At 35.6% G+C, this 24,350-nt stretch overlaps 4 protein-coding genes and 1 long non-coding RNA gene across 5 annotated transcripts; 1 reads left to right on the forward strand and 4 right to left on the reverse strand.

Moving 5' to 3' along the window:
- Nucleotides 1-1,418: 1,418 nt before the first annotated feature.
- Nucleotides 1,419-3,016, reverse strand: LOC122307707 (protein trichome birefringence-like 19). The gene is made up of 2 exons (XM_043120758.1): nucleotides 2,476-3,016; nucleotides 1,419-2,312 (listed from the first exon to the last, which is right to left on the reverse strand). The coding sequence occupies exons 1-2, from the start codon at nucleotides 2,938-2,940 to the stop codon at nucleotides 1,515-1,517; spliced, it is 1,263 nt and encodes a 420-aa protein (XP_042976692.1). The 5' UTR covers nucleotides 2,941-3,016; the 3' UTR covers nucleotides 1,419-1,514.
- A 1,818-nt stretch (nucleotides 3,017-4,834) lies between these two features.
- LOC122307849 (protein trichome birefringence-like 19) lies at nucleotides 4,835-7,260 on the reverse strand. The gene is made up of 2 exons (XM_043120952.1): nucleotides 6,547-7,260; nucleotides 4,835-5,734 (listed from the first exon to the last, which is right to left on the reverse strand). Exons 1-2 carry the CDS (start codon nucleotides 7,033-7,035, stop codon nucleotides 4,967-4,969), a joined length of 1,257 nt encoding a protein of 418 aa, XP_042976886.1. The 5' UTR covers nucleotides 7,036-7,260; the 3' UTR covers nucleotides 4,835-4,966.
- Nucleotides 7,261-7,866: 606 nt separating this feature from the next.
- Nucleotides 7,867-8,750, forward strand: LOC122307933. Its single transcript, XR_006241861.1, has 2 exons — nucleotides 7,867-8,312; nucleotides 8,408-8,750. It is a non-coding gene; the product is annotated as an uncharacterized LOC122307933 (long non-coding RNA).
- Nucleotides 8,751-9,848: 1,098 nt separating this feature from the next.
- LOC122306833 (protein trichome birefringence-like 19) lies at nucleotides 9,849-13,707 on the reverse strand. The gene is made up of 2 exons (XM_043119353.1): nucleotides 13,066-13,707; nucleotides 9,849-10,887 (listed from the first exon to the last, which is right to left on the reverse strand). Exons 1-2 carry the CDS (start codon nucleotides 13,570-13,572, stop codon nucleotides 10,063-10,065), a joined length of 1,332 nt encoding a protein of 443 aa, XP_042975287.1. The 5' UTR covers nucleotides 13,573-13,707; the 3' UTR covers nucleotides 9,849-10,062.
- A 4,481-nt stretch (nucleotides 13,708-18,188) lies between these two features.
- Nucleotides 18,189-23,889, reverse strand: LOC122306682. The gene is made up of 7 exons (XM_043119144.1): nucleotides 23,576-23,889; nucleotides 22,916-23,064; nucleotides 22,589-22,722; nucleotides 22,097-22,280; nucleotides 20,487-21,071; nucleotides 19,548-19,727; nucleotides 18,189-18,592 (listed from the first exon to the last, which is right to left on the reverse strand). Exons 2-7 carry the CDS (start codon nucleotides 23,036-23,038, stop codon nucleotides 18,416-18,418), a joined length of 1,383 nt encoding a protein of 460 aa, XP_042975078.1. The 5' UTR covers nucleotides 23,039-23,064; nucleotides 23,576-23,889; the 3' UTR covers nucleotides 18,189-18,415.
- Between the last annotated feature and the right edge of the window lie 461 nt (nucleotides 23,890-24,350).

The raw sequence follows: 24,350 nt of genomic DNA on the forward strand, positions 1-24,350 counted from the left end.
TTTTTATTTTGGTCTGAGTTTTGTCATGTACAAGCAAAGTCACGTACTAATCTACTTATCAATATTGATTCCTTCATATTTAAAATTTAAATTAACACTATTTTCAATCAAATTTATTTTTTAACCAATCATATTAGATTGGTGTACATATTAATGCGTAGTTGTGCTTGCAACTATATTTTTCCTTTTGATCCTGATTATGTTTTTGGTTGAGGTTAGAGAGTGGGCATTTTATCATTTCTCATCAGCAGACTCTATCCGAAAAGAGTCTGTTTTTTTTTTTTCTGTTCCCTTCCCTCCCTCTTTGCTCAAAATAATCTGGGTGAAGTCAGTTCATGGACCTTACTGCATTTTACATTGGCTTGAATTGACCAAGCACGTTTAGGAAATCTTGATGCTGTAGATAGTGAATATGTGGATCTTGGGATATTTTTTTGAGTTTTTTTTCTTTATGAGTGTGGATCTTGGGATATTTGATTCCAATTCACTGATGTCATTCTGATCATTTGAAGTATGGCTGTAAAATTTTGAGGCTGAAGAATTTAAAGGGAAGCGGATTTATGATTGACGGGCTTGTAACCATAGTATTTAGAGGCACACCTATCTTGTTCGGTTTAATAGCATTATACCTTTCATAATGCTTGAAAGAATAATTTCATTTGAAGACTTGTATAATATCACAGGTACAACACACTTTCCAAGTAGTAGCTAGTTAGTAGATGAATTTTAACTTGGAGGAATTTCTCTTGCGCAGTTTTCCTTTCTAGAGGATGTATCTACCATTGATTTTGGAAACGTAATCTGAGGAAAGAGTTCATTAATTAGCACTGTTTTCTGTTTTGGTTATAGGCACAAGCAGAAAGCCTGGTTGGTGAAATGTACCTAGAAAGATTGAATGGATTGTGGAGGAGGGTTGGAGAGTGGCAACGTAGAAAGTTAATACCGCAAGGAACCGGTTTGGAAGAGGCACATCTGAGAGAGTTGATGCTCTCTGCTTCTTCAGATTATACTGCTCACAAACCTTTGTATTACCGATCCGAAAGTCAGCAGAAAGTACTTATGTTACTCCGGTCGACTTTTGTACGTGCTCTGCATTTTTGCTTTACACATACTGGTCTTCATCAAGATTTGATTTTGAAGAGCTGCTGTATTCTCTGTTCTATCGTCACCCATATGATTGTTAAGAGTGATTCCAATGTATATTTCACGTAATGGTAGATCCCATTTTTCTTTATAGTTTTATGCTTCTGCCAATTATGTAACCCAGTTGTTCCTCTATGCAGGATGCATCACTTCAATTCTTAGTCGAGCAACAGGATAATCTCAACCGATAGAACTAAATTATGTCCAATAATACTTTTTTTTTTCTTTTTAATATAAAAAAAGATTGATTTTCCTGCAAAGGGAAAGCCAATAAATTTGATAACGTAGATTATAGCACATTTTATAATATAAAGAATTAATTAACTAATAGTATAGTGACATGTATAACATGTATCCCATTCCTAAGCATTTTACTGTAGTTTCCTTCCCGGTGCCATCTGACCTTCCCTCTTCAACATATGAAGCAAAAACTCATTCCATGTATCAATAGGACCTGGCAAGCACCAATGGACACAGTCTGCCATGTTCAAATTCCTATGCCGCGAGTGTCCGTAATGGTTTGGATGTCCATCTGGCCTCAGCAACATGGCTCCGGTTGTATTTAGCAGCCTAAATTGTAAGCCTCTCTTCCTCCCTTCCTCTGCTGCTGCTCTTTGTTCCTCCACTTGAGTGAAGTACATATCCATAATATACTGATCGACCTTTAATTCTTCCATGGTAAAGGGCCTTGTCCTCGCACAACTTCCACCTTTGTTCCACTCCCCATTCTCAAAGTGTGCTGGAGAGAATGTCCTCAAAAATGTCACCCCCTTATAATCTCTAAGGCTTAGAAGCGTTCTGAAAGCGGTTCGAAAGGCCTTTCTGTAACCGTAGGAGTGTGTGAGGTTTGTGATATTTTGTTGTTGGCACTTGTGACACCCAACAAGCTGACCTTTTTCATAGAGCATTAGTGGCCGAAAGAACCATTGTCCGGCTGAGATGATTACATAATCGAATTTAGAAATCTCCAGCGCCCATGCCTCGTCAACCTTGTCTAAGTAGAGTTTCATGATGCTGTTGTAGGAATGACCACTGGGGTCTGCGTCACTGGCTTTAACTAGAAATGGGGACCAGAGTGTCGCCAATGTAAAACTGTAGTCGGCATAAAACCAGCGCTTGAAGTTTGTGTCTGAGGTGTACCTGTAAGAGATATCCTCCGGATAAACCACCTGAAAAACGCAGAACGGAGATCATTTCTGAGTGCAATCAATCCATGTGGGACCCAACTTTTTAATCGAACTATGTAATGTTAACGGGGATTTTCACCTAAACATGCGAGCAAGCATTCTTCAAGCAGAAAGAAACTTTGCTTGGAAGTGAATGAGCACTTACACTAGCCAAGAGGCACAGCAATGATTGCATTTGATTCCTTCCGACCGAATCACCAACGAATGCCAATGACTTCCCTCTGACAAGCTCCAAGAACTGAAAACCATCGAAGAAAGGCAGCTCGCATTCTTCTGGTTTCCACCTCCATTTCAGGAACGCTGTATCGGGCCTCCCAAACTTCATGCAGTTTTGCTGATCAATGATCAATTTGCAAGTTGCATTTGTGTAATACAACCCCTTGGAGAATGGAACCCATTTTCCACTAAATATATCGCATGTCTTGTCAAATTCTATGCTCAAATTATGGATATTGATCTTAGAAAAGGGCAATGGCGAATGTGAAGTTCTGTTTAAGAGAAGGGGTATTATGGCGAGGAGAAGCAAGGTAACGACCAGTTGGAAAACCTGTTTGGGGATGTTGGGAGATGTGTTTTTTCCACTGGGAAGCACAATGGCATGAAACTTCATGGTGGAGGTGTGTCAAGAAAGATACTTTGCGTTCAAGTTAATATAGATGAATTCAAAAATGATGTCATGCATGGCTTCAAGCCTTCATTATACATAACATTGTGGCCCAATAATATATATATATATATATATTATATATACAGGTGTTCAATAATGATGTGGGTTGATTTGTGTGGACTAATTTGGATAGTGTAGTAAATTGTAATCATATTCTTTGAAGCTGCTATTAGAGGTGGGGATTGGGCATATAATGAATCATCCTGATCATGACTTGTCTTTGTTTTAAGGTAAGGCATCATAATTCATAATTAATACCAGCTTGTAAAAGAAAAAAAGAAAAGAGAGAGAGAGAGAGAATGGAACAACTCACTTTTGTATTCAACTTTGGTGTCATGCTTTAGAAATTCTAGGAAAAAAAAAAAAAAAACCTTATTGCCCACATATCATGTATTTCATAATCAATGGTTCCATCATTGCCCATGAGCACCGACAGGTGCATATATTCTCAAGTGAAATTTTGTTGAAGGTATTCATGTTGTTATTATTATTAATAAAAGGTTAATTTCACAAAAGGAAAAGAAGCTAACTATTTAAAATTCCAAGTTTTCATGGATTATGAACAACTAGCACATGCTCCTTTGGTTTACAGAATCTGTTTTCTTAAGAATTTAGACTGGTTTTTGTGCTTCTTCTGTCTTTGGTGCTTAACAAATGAAGCTGGTACCTAGCTATCATCGCATAAGGCTCTCTCAAGACCACAAGTTCTATTTTCCTATCAAACATTTTTAGCTCGGCTTTAGCGAAATTGTAAGCGCAAAACAGATCAAATCTTTACTTTTATAAATATGGCTTGGGTTGTATCAGAAGAAGAACGTGTCCAATTCTACATATAGTTCATGTATACATATGGAGCTTTTTCTAGCTATCATTAGGGTTCTCTGGCATGACTTGCGAGCAAAGCCAAAAATGATTACAACTGCAGTGCTCCTAAATTAGGCTTATATTGTCAATCACAATGCACATTTCTTTTTGACAGTGTGCGCTTTACGTTGGGGTTGGTCCGTCCATTTCTTTTTCACGTTTTGTAGCATATGCCACGGGACCCACCCACGATACGTAGATAATAGAGTGAGTACAGAGCTTCTCTGTCAATGGGAGGGGTGGGTGCAGGAAGCTGGAGCAGATGCATGGCAATCACCAGTGGATTCATATCAGACATATGCTAGCTCACGAAAGCATGCATGCATAAGTGGCTCTTGCCTTTCTTTTACTCACTACCGCTTTCCCTTGACCCTGAGCAATCTTCGAATCATATTGCCCATGCAGTACTCAAAAGAATCGGATATTATATTAAAAAGGAATTAGTACTAGAGTATTGAGTCGAAAGCTTGCATCAGTACTACTGAGGCAAGGAAACTTGCAAACTGATTTTATTTAAATGCTTCAAAGGCAAGTAATAACAAAAGCCTTTTTTTCTTCTCTCTCTCTCTGATATTTCTTTCCTTGTGTATGTCTTGAACTGCATTCAAATTTATAAATTTGGTTTATTTTTTTATTTTTTTCTCCTTCTGACCTTTGTGTTTTCCCCTTGAACTTCCGATTAAGAACTTAATTCTTTACAGCAATACATAGGATAGTGGCAGACTGGCAGTGGGTACGTACTGCTCAATTTAAGATACAAAAAGTCACCAACTTATATCTCAAAATAAAAATTTCATGTAGAATCACTTTTACGTACTCTATGCACACTCAATCAATATGATTGATTTCATCACATTTTTTTAATATAAAATAACTATTTTTAGCGCGATTAAGGGATGCATTGGCTGTAATGATCTTGTCGACTTTCCAGCGTGTATTTAAATTGAAAAGAAAACATCGATCCTGTACACTGTTTTCAATAGAAGAATGTTTACTTAGGCTTTCATCTTGCATTTTAAGAAAATACATACTACTTTGACCGACTTGACTTAAGACGTGTCATGTCCATTATTACTGAGGTTTTCTCTGGAAAGAATCCTGATGATCATCCATATACCTTTAACATTTTAAGCAAGAACTCATTCCACGTGTCAATGGGGCCAGGCAAGCACCAATGGACACAATCAGCAATAGTCACATTTTCATGTGGCCAATGCCCATAATGGTTGGGGTGCCCATCTGGCCTCGCTATCATAGCTTCAGTTGTATCTAGCATCCAAAACTTCAAACCCCTCTTCCTCCCTTCCCTCTCTGCTGCCCTTAGCTCCTCCACTTGAGTCATGTACAACTTCAAATCGGCTCCATCCAACTTCATTTCTGAAGAATTACTCACAGGCCTTGTCCTTACGCAATTCCCTCCTTTATCCCATTCCCCATTCTCAAAATGCGCCGGTGACAATGTCCTCAAAATAGTCACCCCCTTGAAATTTTTGAGCTTTACAAGGGTCCCGAGTGCAGTTCTAAAGGCCTTTCTATATCCATAGATCATGGTCAGGTTTTTAACGTCAGTCTTGAGACATGCATGACACCCAACAACATGACCATTTTCAAAGAACATTTGTGGTCCAAAGAACCATCGTCCAGCTGAGATGATAACATAGTTGAATGTCTCTACCTGAGATGCCCACTCATGGTTAGGCTCATCTAAGTAAAGGTTCATGAGGCGGTTATATGTTGGCCCATTGGGGTCTGTGTCTATGGCATTGACCAAATGTGGTGACCAGAAGGATGCCAGTGTGAAGTTGTAGTCCACATAAACCCAGCGTTTAAACCTTGGATCCCTGGTGTAAGAAACATCAGTAGGATTGCTAACCTGCTCATAATTATTCAGAGAGCTGAGTACGGAGGTTTGAATAAAATATTTTCTCACACATTACAAGGAAGCTTTACATGGATATATATACAGCAAGTGGTCTCCACAAGGTAAAACCATAAACCACTGGATACATACAGCAAGTGGTCTAGCTATACAAGGTAATTCCATAAACCACCAAGTACGGGATTTACGTGGATACATGCGTTACAAGAGATGATTCGGTGCCAGCTTTTCTACTGTTTGTACAGCGTGATTCTTGGGACGTGATTGGTGGCCGGAGTTCCTGTTTCCTTATTACTGAGCTACTGGAGATCATCAGTATTAGTAGCAAAAACAATTTTTGGTTAATTAATAATAGTAAAAGAGGATTCGATTTGACTTTGAAACGTGTACTTTTCACTCAAATGAGGGAATAAGTAAGAGAAGCCAAGTAATTTACAGGATCGGGGAGAACTCTTTCATGGAATTAGCAGGCTAAATCATGGTTAATTATGGTTGAGAAAAAACAATATCTTTTCTCTGTTAATCATGTGCAAGGATAATGAGAAATTACAAAGAGGATCCATTTGGTACAAACTAAAATAAAACATGCACGCGCGGTTGGTTTTGTTGTTTTAATTTATATATTGGTCATTGTACGTAGTCATTTAAATAGAAACACAAACACAATCATAAAAACATCTTATGTGTTTTAACCATTAATTTATAACTAGTTGACAAGATCATTACCACAATAAGCCCACAATCGAGTAATTAAACAAACAAAAAAATGGTCTACCGAGTAAATGGTTGAAACATCGTGATCTTACCCTCGCCAAGAGGCACAATAGTGACTGCATTTGGTTTCTTCCCAAAGAGTCTCCAATAAAGGCCATTGACTTCCCTTTGACATGCTCCAAGAACTGCACTGCATCAAAGAGAGGTAGCTCGCATTCATCTGGTTTCCACCTCCATTTCAAAAACTCAGTGTCTGGTCTTCCAAACTTCATGCAATTTTGTTGGTCGAAGATTTCACGACAAGTCCTATTTGTGTAATAAGGACCACCGGGGTACGGAACCCATCTTCCGCGAAATATATTGCATTTCTTCCCAAACTTGATGCTCATGTCGACGTTGTCTTTTGGATACAGCCATGGCCATGATGAATCGTTTACCGGGGAGAGAGGGATCACTACTATGAGGAAAATGATGGTAAGGGCTAGTAAGAGAACTTTAATGGTAGTAGTACTGGTCATGTTCATGTATGATAGTGATCTCTTCCCAAGGCCGGGAGGAAGCTCAAGGAAATGAGACATCATGAATGAGGAAGAGACAGGATCGAGGAAGACTAGACAACTTCGGATTCGGAACAGGACGTGAAATGAATAACAACGATAATCTTTCTAATTTATATGAGAACAAAACTGAAATTAAAGTCTCGTTAATCATGATGCAGAATATCTATTAGGTACTTTTCTTTAAGTACTTTTCTTTATATGATCTATGAAGTACTTTTCTTTATTTCCCCCACCCTTCAAGTTGCGGTGCATTGCTAATGAGTCATGACCATACAAACTGATCATGATGACTTGTAGTCCTGGCCAGTACTAATAGTACTGAATCATTCAAACTTAACAGCCAAGAAAGGCGCATGAAGCACTGTGATGATGATTAGATCCTTCTTCAATAATTGCCAAGATTTTTCAGCTCCACACAAATGCTGAGGAATGAATTAAACTATGCCGAGACTAGCTTTTTCCTTAAACTATATCCGTTTTGATATTTCACGATATTAAATGTAATAGTTTTTGCTTCAAAATATAAACACATTTGGTCACTAATTTCTACGGTAAACTAATTAAATTGAGTAAATTATATAAGTATTATATTGCCACTTTGAAAAAATATATTTTTTATTATTAAAAATTTAAGTTTCTAATATAAATTTTGTATTTATTTATTTAAAAAAAATAATTATACAACGCTTATATAATAGTATTTTTATTTCTCAATTATGAATTATTATTATTATATTATAACATGATCATGGGCTATTAAGTGAAGCTCAGAGCACTAGTAGTGGGCTCAACAAAGTTAAATTATATCCAAAGAATAGTTAAAATGTGAAATAAACCTCTACAATTAGCTCAATAAATATACAGTAAATTTGGTCATCAACTCTTTGGCTAGCCAATTTTTTTGAAGCAAAGACACTAGCTAAATAATATTTTTGGAGTAAAATATTACTTCCCACTGCCCATTGTCTCACGTGTAGCCGAAAATCTTTTGCCTTTCCCCTTTCATCTCCCTCCTTTGAGCAAAACCCATCACACCAGACGGAGCCGTCCAAGGTTTTCCCCTTTCATCTCCCTCCTTCGATGCTGCCTTTCTCCTTTCATTTCCATCGTCTGCAGCACCGAACGGAGCCATCCAAGGTTTTTGGTGGCTGGAACTCTCTCCCAGATTGCCTCCAAGCTCCATCGTCTCCCAACTGCAGCATCGAACGAGAGCAACCCATCGCACCAGACGGACTCCATTGTCTCCCAGCTGCAGCACCGAACGGTGACACGACTCTGTGAGAATTTAAGGACCACTGGTAAGCCGCCAAATCCCAAGCCATCGTTTGAACTGATTCTCCTCTTCTTTTTTTTTTTTTTTTTTTTTTTTTATGCGATTTCTGGTGAAGGGCAGCACCGAACGAGACTTCTAGTTTTGGTACCGGACGGACTCCCAACTGCAGCACCGAACGAGCAAGAAGACTCAGTGAGAATTTCATTGAGCACCGGTAAATCCCCAGGCCATCGTGAACTGATTCTCCTATGTTTTTGTTTTTTTTTTTTTTATGCGATTTATGGAATCTGTTTTCGTACCGGATGGGATTTTTCTTCTTTGATCTCTGTTTGAACTCCATTTTTTTTTTAAAGTCTCAATTGATTGAATTTCTGAAATTTGATTTTGGTGTATTGAATTTGATAAAATCATATTCTGATGAACCACTCCGAGAATTATCTTTGCTGTGGAGGTTGAGAATTTCTAGTGGTGTATTGTACTGAAATCAAATTTACTAATAATGGGCGGTCGAATTTCTTGTGGTTGACGATTATTTGACAAATTTCTTGTTTCAGTACTGAAGTTCTAATGGTGTATTGTACTGAAACCGGATGAACTTCAGAAGATTATTTGACAGATTTTTTTTTTTCATTCATCAATTTATTTTTTTTATTTTCTTGGTGATTCCTGTGGACCACATTCCAACTGTTTATTAGAATTAAAATTCAATAAAAAGTTTAAAATCAATATTTTAATAGAATAGTGAAAGATTTGTTGAGCCTATTATTTGGTTTACAAAAAGTGGCTAGCTAAAATTTATAAAAGTGAATTTTCTAGCTAAATTTTAGCTAAAGTTAGTTGAGCCCACTACTAGTGCTCTCAACATCAATAATGGTGTTGTGTGGGCCAGCTGTGAAGTGACCTTATCGTAAGTATTAGCATTCCGAAGTATCTGGTATCGTACCTATACTCCAGTTGCACTGGCATTCGAGTTTTTTCAATAATGGTATTCATGTCTTATACTATACATTTTATATATTTTAAAATTAGTTTTTATTAATTTTAATTTTATCAAATTAATTAAATTATTTAACTTATCATTCATATATATACTATATATTTATTATAAGAAAAAAATATAATATAATATAATATATAGTGTTTGAAAATGATAAAGATAATTATTCTTATTTTATTATTTATATGCTAGAAAGTGGATAACGTGTGGATGGACTATTTATTTTTATTTATTATTTTTTGTTTTTGACACTATAAAGTATAAACCCATGTAGGAAAAAGTAATGTTGAAAACTTAACAACCATTTTTTAAGATGGACAAATTATTAATGTTTACTAATTAATTCGAGGAATTGATCAATTCTTTACTATCTTCACAAAATATTTTGATTAAATGGTCCGTTTAGTTTGTTTTCACAACTCTTCTTATTTCATCTCATTATTATAACTTTTTTTAAATTCACACACAAAATAAAATAAATAATTTAATATTTTCAAATCTCAAAATATAAATAATATTAAAAATATATTATAAAAATATTTTATTCGACTTTTAACTTTAATATCAATCTATTTCAATTTATCTCATCTCATTTACGAAAACAAACAAGACATTAGTTTCTTCTATCTCCATTAATATTCAGTACCCACCATGTACATATAAAAATAATTTGGGATCATGGTACTTGTTGATGATCACAATTCTAAATAAAAATATGTTGCAATAAGGACACAGAAAGAAATCAAGTACATATAGATCACAATTAATAGATGAGGATCTATCTGACTTGCATTTTTCTGTCGCTTAAAAATTGGAGCCTCTCCTCATGGGACCTCAGGCCCTCCCTCTTCAACATCTCCAGCAAGAAGTCGCTCCACGCGTCGATGGGCCCTGGCAAGCACCAGTGCACACAGTCATTGTACAATGTCACATTTTCATGAGGCCAATGCCCATATCTGCTAGGGTGACCATCTGGCCTCAATAGCATTGCCTGTGTTGTATCCAGTAATCTATACCTCAAACCCTTCTTTTTCCCTTCTTTTTCTGCCTTCCTGAACTCCTCCACTTGAGCCATGTATAACTCTAAATTTTGATCCTCCAATTTTGCCTCGTTGCTCTTAAATGGCCTAGTTCTTACACAGTTTCCCCCTTGGTTCCACAGCCCATTTTCAAAATGTGAGGGTGCAAATGTCCTGAGAAACGTTACACCCTTATAGTTCTTTAAGCTATTAATGGCTCTAAAAGCGGTCCGAAATGCTTTTCGGAAGCCATAGTACATTGTTAGGTCGGTAACGTTATCGAGGAGACAATAGTGGCACCCAACTATTCGATGATTTTCGTAGAATACCATTGGCCGAAAGAACCAATGCCCGGCGGAGATGATGAGGTAGTCAAACTCTTGGACTTGGGTTGTCCAATCCTCGTCAAACTCGTCAAGGTAGAGATTAAAGAGGCCCGTGTGTGTTGGGCCGTTACTGTCTGATTCTTTGGATTTTATCAAATGGGGAGTCCAAAAACTGGCCATGGTGAAGTTGTAGCTTGTGTATTTCCAACGTTTGAACTTTTCATCCGTTGTGTATGAAACATCTATAGGATATTCTACCTGAGCATATATACAAGGGAATGAGAAAAACTGATCAAAAGCAGATTATCATGAGACTGAACATTAATTTGCCTACACGAATTAAGAAAAATTATTATTTGGAAATTGGTAATTATATTTATCATATTCTCTAATTAAGAGCTGTTCATGGCGGTGGGGCAAGGTATATATATTCTGACCAAGAGGAAACTATGGGCAAGGGTACTTTGCATGTGAGAGGAGAGAGAGAGAGAGAGAGAGAGAGAGAGAGAGAGAGGGGGTGGGTGAGCAAATATGGGAAGTTTTCACGGGACAAGAGAGAGGCCAGTGGTGGATAAATAGTTTAGAGAGAGATGACGCAGCTTGGGGTTTCCAATGCACGTTACAATATATAATTTGTCAGCTAATTCATACGACAGTATTATAAGCTAGTAACGTTAAACGACATGTGACGTACGTACAGATCCAGTTACCAATTAATTAAAGTAGTAATATATATATAGTAATAAACGCACCAGAACAGCACTGATTGGAGGGTAATTAGCCATGCACCCGATGATCTCTAGCTAGTACGTACTAGCTACATATAGAATATTATAATAATTAATTAGCTATATATATATAATATAGGTGATTAAATCGTAATTAAGAATATATATAAGTCAAGCTGCGAGGGACATGAGTAGAATTATGAACATTATATATATATAGCTAGCCGTTCGAATATTTATGTCAAGAGACAAAACGTCGCTTAAGCCAAACTAAGCTAGCTGTCATATATACTAAATATTGTCTATATTATATATTAATGTGTTTCAGACAGACAAAAACGAAGTTATTTATACTAAATAAGTGAACAACGTGAGATATTACAATATTTAAGCCTTACTACCATACCTTAATTTTAAAGGATCCTTATAAATTTATTAATTAATTATATGATCACCGTCTCCACTACTACTGCCTAATTACTTTTTTTCTTTTTTTCCCGAGTCTCCACTGCCTCATCACTTCAACGCCATGAACGCACGTACTCAATTATATCTAATGTGTATTTGTATTTTCCGGTTTCAATATTGGATAACAAATATATATATATATATATATATATATCTTTCTTTGTAGGTAGAATTATTTTATGCGATTTGTCGAATTATATATAAGTTCTAAATGAAACCATCTGACTTCATCATTTTCTAACTTTTAGTACTGGTTCTCTAAATATATAATTTCCAAAGGTAATTCCTAAAAAGCTTAAGTAACGCGCGCGGGAATCGAACGACGGAGTTGGATCCCCAATTATATAACCATATATATTGCATGGTAAGCGCAATGATTATGGATCATGATCCCGATCCGTATATAAAAGATCGGTAAGATGGTAATTTTATCCTTGCTGTAGCTAGCGATCTTACTAATTATATATATATATATATATATATGATAAGATGCTAGCTAGCTGTACTAATACACATCATGACGCTTATCGATATCCTAATTTCACATGTCTTATCTATTGACCTCTTCCATGGCATGTGACAGATCTGATCAAGGGTTAGTTGGGGATCGAGATAAATTCATTTTGATCGATGCGTCATTAATTAAAATTAAAATGCTCTAATTATATATATCCAAGCAGTAATAGTACTACAAGATTCCATAATGCCATTGCTCGGTAGCTAGCTAATTGCTAGTAGTAGTACTACTCGATTGGCCATGTTCATCATGTATTTGGTATAACGTTACTTTCCTGTCATTTCACCTACTCCTTGAATAACAATGGCTTAGGTCAACTAACCTTGAACCTAATGATCAGCACTCAATTAATATTGCACACAAAACTTGAACTAGTCTTGAGAATAGCGCCCGCGCGCCCAGAAAACATATTATATATTAATTATGATCAAATCCGGAAACCCTAACATATACGCCGAATTTGATATCCTAGATAACGGTAAAATTAAGTTATCTATATATCTTACTGCTTAGATCAGAAATTCTTATATATATATATATATATATCTATATATATATATATAGTATACATGATGTACGTTGTATTGAAATAAATAATAATTACTTGTATAATAATTACAAGCTAGCTATATATATAGATCATATAATTATACCCTGCATGCAGTAAGATTTATAGGAAGGATGCATGGTTGGATAAAATGATGTTGCTAGAAGGGCACTTACCCTAGAGAGGAGGCAGATCAAGGATTGCATTTGGTTTCGTCCAACAGAGTCTCCAACAAAGGCCAATGACTTTCCTCTGACCAATTCTAGGAACTGTGCTGGGTTGAATATAGGAAGGTTACACCGCCCAGATGGTTTCCACCTCCACTTCATGAATTCTGTATCGGGTCTCCCATATTTCATGCAATTTTGATGCTCATGTATTGCCCAACAACTCGTGTTTGTATAATAAGGAGCCTTGGGATTCGGAATCCATTCTCCAGAAAATATGTCGCAAGTGTCGCTGGACGGTATACTTGCTAAATCATCCACCTTAGACGAATCATGATATGCAGATGCAGGTGGCGAATTGTTGACAAGCAATAGAGGGTACTTTAGCAAAGGGTAGTAGGGGATGACTACGAGGAATACGAGGGTAAAGATCACGACTAGTACTATCTTCGGAGACTTGGGTAGTACTTGCTGGTTTTTCCCTAAGGCCGGAAGCTCAATGGATTGGAGCGTCATTCCCCCCCGGGGGTCAGGGAAGGAGGGAGCTTCTGGAAGATGATCACAGAGAGAGAGAGAGAAGGGAGCCGGGGAGGCTATGCAGGCCGTATTGATCAGAATGAGAGCTGGTCAGATCATATAAGGTAGATGCGTGTGGAAAATTCAAAGAATAAGTAAGAGGTGGTAATATATTATATATATATATATATATATATATATAATATATGGTTTTGGTCTATTTTAATTACCATGCACTTTGTGATGAGAACAACTCGATCCTGTGGGGTACTGCTTCTGATTAATTTATAGAAACTTGTTTTATCTGGATTAACAAAAAAAAAAAAAAAGAGGCTGCAGAACAAATCTTTGACAACGCATTGGATTCGAAAACTGGGTTAAAATATCATATATATACTGCTAATCGGCTGTTATATCAAATATCATAATTTTTATATCTCTCTTGGATTCTGTACTCAAAAAGAAGTGATGATCAAAACGTTTTTCACTTAAATTAAATCCCCTAATTTGATGTTATATAATTATATATAATGCTGGCTGATCATGATTATATATAAAATCAGTAAACCATTTGCATATATATATATATATATATATATGCTTGGCAAACAAGTAATTGAGGTTCTTTTCTCTGTCCTCTTTAATTTTTCTTTTTTTTCAACTTTATACCATTAATAGTGAAAAGTAGCTAAAGTGTAACATGCATGCAAGCTTGCATATTAGCTTAATTCATAGGCACTCCAACCTTATTTAATTTTAGTTTTTTAAATAAAATTTTTAAAGTAAGAATATGATGACGGAGGCCGGACGGAGATAGGGGTCTTATCATTTTTATTTTTTTAAAATAGGCGGCATATATATATATATGTTTATCAACTACAATCTATTTCGATGTGTTTCATTCGCTCATGAAACACGGGATTTGCAACTATGTAGAGAGTAGCTTTATTATTACAAAAAATAACTCTCATTATACATACTATTATATATTATGTGACATTCATTATTGCCCATATATATATACACACACACCAACGGAGACTAGTTTATAATTTTAACATAATAATAATAATAATAACAATAATAAAAATGAACTTAATGATGATTGAGACCTGAATCTTATACATGATGGTTGAAATTCGATGCAACTGATCATGATTAATGGCGATCGATGTAGGGCCAACTACTCTTAAAGATCATTAATTCATGATAGAATTGGAGCAAGATGGAAATAAAACCAAGGTAGAATATTGAATTACCTTATAAATTTTTTATAAACATGAGCAGTCGTAATCTGATGATCATCATGAACCTCATCATGATCTGCATGCATGCTAGTTCTTAATTATATATATATAGCATTTATTCAGATTAATTTGGTCAATAAAACGATTAATTTGAGCTAAACTAAGGGTATGATTGGAGTTAATTATCATCGACAGTCACCATCGATCGTTATTTTACTACTAAAGCTAGCTGAAGGGTTAAGTAGAATATTCAGTGATCACTACAACAGACATTCGTAATCGCAGTACCCAGCAGTGGGCCTGGCCTCAACACTACCAGATTTAGAGGTTGGGCTTCTCGAGAAACTACAATACCAAATGGTCCCAAGCTACAGAAACTATTAATAACATAAAAGAGGTTCTTGTCCAGGCTTGAGGCCCAACACGTACGTTAGTCGAACTACATACATTAAAAACATATGTGGCATTCTCAATTTTCTCTTTTAACACACACATATATATATATATATATATGTATATAAATTAATGTTTTTTAAAGAAATAATAAAAAAATCACTCAATTAATTTCCCATTAATCATGATTATCATAAAAGCCAGGCCCAATCGATTGAGAGAAAAGCAACTGGTGCGAGCAATATTAATATTCCAACTGCAAAATAATATTAGCTGCTTCAAATATGAATATTGGATATATATATATATATAAGTGGGATGATATATATATATATATATATATGGCATGATCATTGCCATCTTATTACTTCCATGCGCCAACCAATACAAACCCTTTTGGACGCATATATATCGCTATCTCCAAAGTTGAGTTCTCCTCCACAAATTATAATATATAATATCATTCATCCTTCTTCTCCTCCTCCATTCATCATCTCTGTCATTCTATCGCCTTTCCTTATTAAAATAATTCAATAAAAGCAGCAAATTAGCAATATTAGGCCATCTTAATTAATTTTCACGCATTTAAGGACCTTTCTTTCTTTCTTTTTTCCAGTAGAAGTTACAGGAGCATGAAAAGGTAGGTCTTATATGTATTGATGCGTGGTCTTCCTTGCGTTCCATCCATTAGGGTCAACAAACATTTGCTTTCTTGATTTGCCATCTACCTCAACCAGCTCTTCACTCTCTCTGCTGATTTCAGGTATTTTCTTTTGCCATGCAAGCTTAATGCATATATATATATATATATATATATATATCTCATGCTCGCCTCCTCTACTATTATCTTCTATTTTGGGTTTTTTCTCTTTAAATCATTACATGTCCCTAGTGTGTACTGACGTACTTGTCCGAACCTCTTCTACACAGGTTTAGCGATGGTGATGATGGGCTTGGAAAGACTGTTGATGACTTTGAAATCTAAACTAAGGTCCTTGAAGATGAAGAAACCTTACGATAAGATTGAAAAGAGTGAGAGCATGAGAATCGAAATAAGAAGCAGGAAGGCTCGGAAGCTTATTGAAAAGACCCTGAAAATAGCAGATTAGTCCAAGACCAAGACTACTGATCTTGCCTTTTAAGTGGTTCTCGTCCAGTGATTGGAATAAAAAGGCACAACTTAATTTCTCTTTTTGATGTTAATTACCATTGCCGTTCATAAGAGATGGCGCAAGGATTTTTCCTTTTCCTCTCCCCCCCTCTCTCTCTCTCACACACAAGATGATATAGTAACATGCATATATATGGATGTATGTATGTATATATGGTGTGTATTTGTCTTCCACGATTTGGATAGTGTTGAGGATTCGAGAGGTGATATATAATTCTGATCATTCTCTCTTGCGTGCAAGCCTTTGTTAAACCATTGCTTTACGATATTGTTATATATTGACCAATATTCACGCCATTGTTTTGCTTAAGATGTTCACCTGTTCATTCAGATTGATGATCAGGAAGTGCGGCCAAGTGGCAAATGAAGCTAGCCAAGCCAGAACGCGCGTGCGTGCTTCCAATATATATATGTTCGTATCCAGAGTCCCGACCATCGAGCTAGTTTTAATTTTTCCCATTTTTGATCTATTTTCACACGATCAACGTAGCTAGGGAACGGATCAGGGAGCTGGTACATAATTGTAGATTACTCATGCAGTTTTGTAAAACTTTAAAGCTACAAGAAATACACAGAAACGGAATTTACTGATCATTCCTGTAATAGCAGGATAGGCGCTTATTATTATAGAAAGATATAAATCAAGGAAAATGCTTTCGCTAACAGCAGCAGTCCTCTAGCTATCAAAATTATTATTAGAATACTATTATTTTAAAATAAAAAATAAAATCAGATAATTTTAGATATTAGATAAAATGAGATACTTTAAAGATGAGATGATTTTAGATGAGATGTAAAAATTGAATAAAATATTATTTTTTTAATATTATTCTTGTTTTAAAATTTGAATTATTTATTATATTTTAATCAAAAAATTTAAAAAAAATTATAATGATAGAATAAAATACGATGAAACGTTTTTGAATCTTAATAAAAGAGCATTTCATAATACGTTGTTCTTCTTTTTGGGTTCTGGACGTGCGGTACCATAGGCAAAACTAAATTAAACATTGTTCAAAAACTAAGCTCTCAAGCGTATGAAATGATTTAGATGGGGGAGATAATTGCCTGATTATTATTATCATTATTTTAAAACAAGAGTACCCCCAGTTTAAACAGTAGCAAAAGAGGGAAAAGTCAGTCCGGATGAGACAGTTGTTTGGGCATGACAATGACTCAATGAGAGCTTTAAAAAAAAAAGGAGAGAAGAAAAGAATCACCATGCTTTAGACCTTTAAGGCTTTCGTTGATTCTTTTCTGAAAAGGAAATCCATTCATTTCCACTTGCCTGTAACAGTGTAACCCGTCCACATAAAACAAAACTTGGAGGAAAGGCCCCATAAAACAAAGGAGCATGCTTTTAGAGAAAGGAGATAATGCTCTATATAAGATAACTACCTTTTTAACAAGAGAAATTATTTGTGAAAGCTTCAAATAGATCAACTACCTGCAAATCTTTGTAAAAAAAAATAGACCTCACTTTAAAAATATATATATATATATATATAAACATTATTTTTTAATGGAACTCACTTTTTTTACAATGGACGACCTATGCGAGACTTGTCTACCTCGAGCTCAGTCACGATTCCTCATGTTCATTAAAAGCAAATACATAAGACGGGATGTGTCTGTATCTTTGGATTATAAAGCAGAAAGCTAAATGCGACAAGGACCCCACTCGAAAAACTTCCTACTAATCCCCTACTCTCGGGCTATAATAAAATTGACATTGCACACTTTCGGTCACCGATTCCATTTCATTGGACATACTAGATTTCTTCTATGCTAAACGAATCTAGAAATTCACATCCAACACTTAATCAATGATATGAATTAAGAACATTACAAAATATAATGCTCCTTTCCATCATCTTTGTCAGTTTCTAATAATTGAAACAAATTGCCTATACGAATCGACTAATTGAAACAAAGGATACCGTTAGTCTCAGACTTGAGTTCGTTCTTGAAGTTCAAAGATATAACATCATCTGGAGATCCTTGTAAAATTTTTTTTTTTTTTAATATAACATCAGTAGGTGTGATGGTAGAGCATCTGGAGATCCTTGCAATGCATGCAAGTCCACGGTAACAAGGGAGGGTCCAGGCAGTAGGAATGGATGCATCGCATCTGGCAAAGATGGCAGCTGATGAGGAGATCCTCAGGTTCTCGGAAACGACATTCACTACAAACATGTGCAAGAGAGGACTGTATGGCACAAACAAATAGTTAGCCTTAAAAGTTAAAACTTTTTTTTTGATAAAACTACCAAATCTGCTCTATCAAATGTTGACTGATGTTCAATAACCAACACACGCCCAAGCTACAATTGGGTACTTTAGGATATTTACTAATACACAAAGACAGACCTCCTATGGTACCTTGATGGGTGTGATTGTGTGATAAATATTTGTTCCCGTGTCAATATAGCTTATCTAATCTCATAGCATTCAAATATGAAGTGAGAACTTTAACATTCGAGGAAAACTGTGTCCACAAAGTACCATTTTCAAATGAGTAACAGAAATTAATGACTAGTGATGGTCAATGGAACTCTCCATGGCAAGCCAAATGGCTGAATGGGATGAAGCTACATATGCACGCGTTGGGATGGTACAGACCTCAGAATATATTCTGTACTACCAAGTGAAAGTTTGCCATTAAAAATTGTATTCTCTCTTTCTCCTAAAAATGCATTGGACCATTGTTCGCACCAAAGCAGGGTCCTAAAAAAGCGTTAGTTACAGCCATAGCCTTCAACAATCGACATCTTTTGCATAAAGTGCTTAATCTAACTATAGAACCTATGCACTTGCACATGACAACCCAAGTTTTGACTGTTGCACAAGATAATGGATCCTTAAGGTCATATAAGTGTCTTAATGGAAAAGAATACAAGGCCCGTAAAAGAAAAGACAGAATACAATTCATATCAATATAGAAAATAACTTATGTTCTTTAACACTGGCCGGGCTATTATTAGAATAACTACCTTCCTAGTTATGTATACAGCATAGGAATATCAAGTTGATTCCACAATCTTCAGATTACTGATTCTAATTGTAAGAAATGACCGAACTCCTATTAAAAACAAGCAGTCAGAAGGAAGCAAGTTTTCAGAAATAATGCCAAAACCTAGACAGGTTTGCTAGAATAGGCATACCTGAGCACCAAAACTGTGTGTTTCTTGATCAGTGAGAATGAAAATATCCATGGCTGAAGAAGCACATGGAATAGTTTGGGAGTATATTTTCTGATCAGTGGTGGCTGCATCCTCGACCTTTGTGATGCTAATGAAGCTTGCCTTGCACAAAGGGCAGGTAGAAATCTTCCTCCTTGAAGCCTACACACATGATCACCAACTTGTGAGCAATGTGAAAGTGAAATTCAGATTAAGAGCTAAAAGTAGCACATTGATCTAATCCGTTTAACAGAATAAATGAAACTTGCATAACAACACCCACAGGCAGTTTGAACCATCACATTCTCTCATCCTAATGCCTTCCCTAGTCCTTTTAAATACCCTAATTCCCCCAAATTATCCAGATACTTCATTAAGAAAATTGAATTCTCTCAGATCGAATGGTATAAAATTTTCCCAGGCATTACAATACATTCACAATCTGCCATTCCACTATGTTGTCCATCTAAAATGTCTTCAACTTGAATGTATCAAACTGAAATGCCATATAATTCAAGCAACACGAGTTAGAGGGCCACTGGCTGGGAACTGGACCACTGTTCTTATTTATAGGGAAAACCAAACACCAAATCTCTTTTCTTTTTTTGGATAGGTAAAACCAAACACCAAATCTGTAGAAGATATTAGATCATATGGAAAAAGGACATGAAGCTCGCTGATGAGAATGACAAGCTTGCATGTGTAAATGACTTTTTACTACCTAAGTAATGTGGATAGTTAAAACATTTTCAAAAATGAAGAACGAAATGCAAATATTTGAAATTATTTTCAAAGCACTCTATTGCACGATGAGGATATTTTGAGCATTGAATTATGAATCATAATTTTAGCATGGGAAATATTAACAGGAATATTAATGGAAATATATTGGACATCCATCAACAAGACAACAATGTATACCATATGGTCAGCCCAGTTCTGGATGCATGAATAACAAAATCGATGTCCACACGGTAAAACCCCCCTAGTTGAACTGAAATCTGTCCAACATATAACGCATGATAACTCGGTTGATGTTGGTAGCCCGGTCACATGTTCAATCTGGCTCTCATCCTTGATCTCCCTGTTTAAGTCCTCAACATCGGTACACACATCTTGTGAAGTTCTATCCAAGGCAGTTGATGCATACTTAAGACATAAGTTTGAATCCTTGGGAGCTTCTGAACCTTCATTTCTAATTCCTCTTTGATTATGGAATTGATCATCAGATGTTCCTTCAATTTTTAATATATTGGCTTTCTGTGTACCATGGGAGTAATTAGGCGTAGCTGAAACATTGTTATCTGGGTCATGAACACTAATTGGGTAGCACTCTTGGTCTGAATCCAAATGGGCAGAATCCAACATATCTATACATATATTCCTTTTCACAAGCTTCCTTCCTTTACAAAAAGGTTCAGACGAAATAATGCTTCCTTTACCATTAAATATCTTTCTCTTCTCTTTATCTGGACGCTTTGAGGGATGGGAACTGGACGCTTCATGCTTTTCAAGGGGGAAACAGGAAATTTCTCAGTACATCACAATAAATGGTTAATGCTTTTTTGGTGAAAGCAGTTGATTAAAAAGATTGAGATGTGACCAAAGGAATTACATATGAACCCATAAAGCAAAGAAGGAAGCTAGTGCGACTAATTTAGAATAATGTTTTTCAGGGAAATGAAAAAAAAAATACAAAATCCAAACGGAAATACTAAATTTGAATAACCAAGAAAATATACCATGTAAGCAAGGTTTGCATCTTAAGCAGGCTACTCAGTTGCTGAGGTTTAGCATGCCAATGTAATCACTCCATTTGATACAAAGAGAAGATAAGCTTTTTAGATCATTTAGGCTATAAAACTTGGCAGAAAATTCCATGCTTCTGGTGGAGATTAATATCCAAACTAGTTGCCAACATGAGCTAACAAATGTTCTTTGAAACTCGGATGTTATATTGGTACACACCAAGATGAAAACATTTGACGATTTCTGCTTTCAGTAGAATAGGTTCTATTGTTCTACTTGAAATATGATATGGGGCGTGATAAACTTTTATAAAGTACACAATATGATTAGACTCAGCATGTAATGATTAAGTGCATCTTGAACAAACTAATCAAGAAATGTGTTATTTTAAGAAGGTTCTTATGCATGCTACTCAGAGTCAGAGCAGAAAAATGGATCCTTGATCTAGGCATGGCATCCTAATTCAAAACATTTATTCAACCAAATCCTAAGATGCATTTTGATCAATATAGCCGTCCTCTCCCAACACAATATCAAAGTCTTTTTAAACATTTTGTTCTTTGATTTAGAATATGTATCATTGCACTTTCAAGAATCAGAAATAAACTCGGCGATTCATTTAAAGAAGACATAAAGGTTCGTTGCTGAATCATCAAAAAACTAATACAGTCGAGTGCCAAATAATCAAAACGTAAATGATTATTGACAAATCAGTGCTTATTGCCAACTACACTGGGAACCATGAAGAAATCATGCATCATGTGGAGAGTCCTAATACTTACCTTATTCAACAAACAAGGTTGAGTCCATGTTGCAAGACCAGAAACCCCACATGCCAAATCAATAGTCTGTTTTCCAGAGTTGTCACTAGCGTTCACTTTGTCAGTAAGCACTTGAAATTTCTTTGTTGAGACAGCCACATTAACAAGTGGGATTTCCATTAATAATGGTCCCACTTCTTGACCACTGCATACAAATAAACCGTTGAAAGCATGAGTCTCCTGTAATATCTATTTTCATTAGCATATATCAAACAGCAGTTCAAGGGTGATAAGTATCGCGGGATATATTTAATTATTTTACTAAAATAACACGAGGTATACTACACCAACATTTCAATCACATTCTATTGTATTGATATGGCACTATCACATTCTGGTTGATGATAAATGCCACCCTGAGATGGGAATAGGATGAGAATTTAGCATATATATAGTATGTTTTTATTTTTATTTTTCCTTGATAATGGAAGTTGTAAAGGAACTCAGTCATACCTTTGCAAGATATAAGGATGCTCAGGGACACGCTTTCCTTGCTTTATGCATTCTTCAACCCATCGATGGTTGACAATTATCGTACTGAACCTCTTAGCAAAATCATACTTCTTTCCTTCAAATTTCCAACACACCTAACCACCCAAGTAAAACCGACATCCTCAATCAACAAAAGAAAACACCATATTGGATATTGGTTTTGCCCTTTTTATTAATTTAATTCAAAAAGTTGCTCTTCAATTTATTATTTTTTTCATTTTCGAGTACGGTAATGCGTTGACACGGAACATATTCAGATCAAAATGAGAGCTAAAGATCAAAACCCACCAAGTGTGTCGTTGATCTTGACAATGCACCTACATAACTTGCGCCAGCATGGGATATCAGCTTTATGAGGTTGAACCGCTCGGAGCCATGGTAGCCGCTGACTGTTGCTATTACAGTATCCATTCCTTGGATTGAACAGACCTAAGACTCTGTAACATCGTGACATTGAATCCCAAATCCACAAACACTTAAAAAGTAGAACTCGACAAAACAACATAATACGAACCATATATCGTAGCACATAAAGTATAAAGATTGATCACACCAACGAGCTCGTCCCTCCTTCCCCTTCTAAGTACAAGGTGGAGTAGAGGACGATGTCATGGGTTTCAAAACTAGTTACCAGTAAAATGAAATAATTGATCAAAGCTAGTGGAAGAATTGGAAAAAAAAAAAAAAAAAATTAGTTTGTTAACGAGCCGGCATATATAATCAGTAATCTTAAAAGAAACATTAATGATCGGCGAATCATACGGGAATACAATATTAGAACAGGATCGCAAAATATTTTGAAAAATAAATGATAATTAAATTAGCATAATCGACTCAATTTAGGAATATGAAACGGGCCATGCTAAGCCAAATAGCTCCCATCAATCTCAGTCAGAAAGTATTAGCACTGTCAACCCTAAAATGCGGATAAAATGCAAACATACAAACCTTGATTTCCTCTTTTGTCCGGAAATTTATTGTCTGCTAAACGGCACCAGTCAAAAGGATAACTAAATCGGGTTCCACAAGAGAAAGATTAAAGACCACTGGATTGGCTGAGGCGAGAGGGGGAAGCGTATCGTCTGTCTTCAGGTTTCCAGTCTGCTTGTTCCGCTGGACCTTTTAAAAAGAGCCGGGAAAAGCGAAAACTTTGAACTCTTTAACGAAATGAGACCCAATAGCATGAACAAATCCCCGCATTCGGGCTGAAGTGCATTTCAACTCGGAAGGAAATTATTCCGCCCGGACCGGATATATGACGATTTAGCCTGGTTTGGATAAAAGTAAACTTTTATTTTATTTCATCTCATTATTATAATTTTTTTAAATTTTTAAATAAAATATAATAAATAATTTATATTTTTTAAATCTTAAAATAATAATAATATTAAAAAATAATAATTTAATAATATTTTATTTAACTTTAATTTCATCTCAACTCACTATCTAAATCACATCTTATTTATCTATATTTTCAAATTTAATACATGCGTAACGAATCGATAAAATTTTGTCAACTCATCTATGCCATTTTATTTTTTTGGTTTAAAAGGCTTTAAAGAGAGGAAAAAAAAAAAAAAAATTCAAAGAGAGGCCCACTTCTCATTTCCGAACAAGTTTGAGGACCCTCCAAACTCCCTTTTTTCTCAATGACTGAGAACATATATAAATATAAAAGAATTAATTACGGGGGAGTATGGATATTGAAAGTGCAATCTTAATA

The sequence above is a fragment of the Carya illinoinensis genome, chromosome 4 (genome assembly GCF_018687715.1).
Source record: "Carya illinoinensis cultivar Pawnee chromosome 4, C.illinoinensisPawnee_v1, whole genome shotgun sequence".
Lineage (NCBI taxonomy): Eukaryota > Viridiplantae > Streptophyta > Magnoliopsida > Fagales > Juglandaceae > Carya > Carya illinoinensis.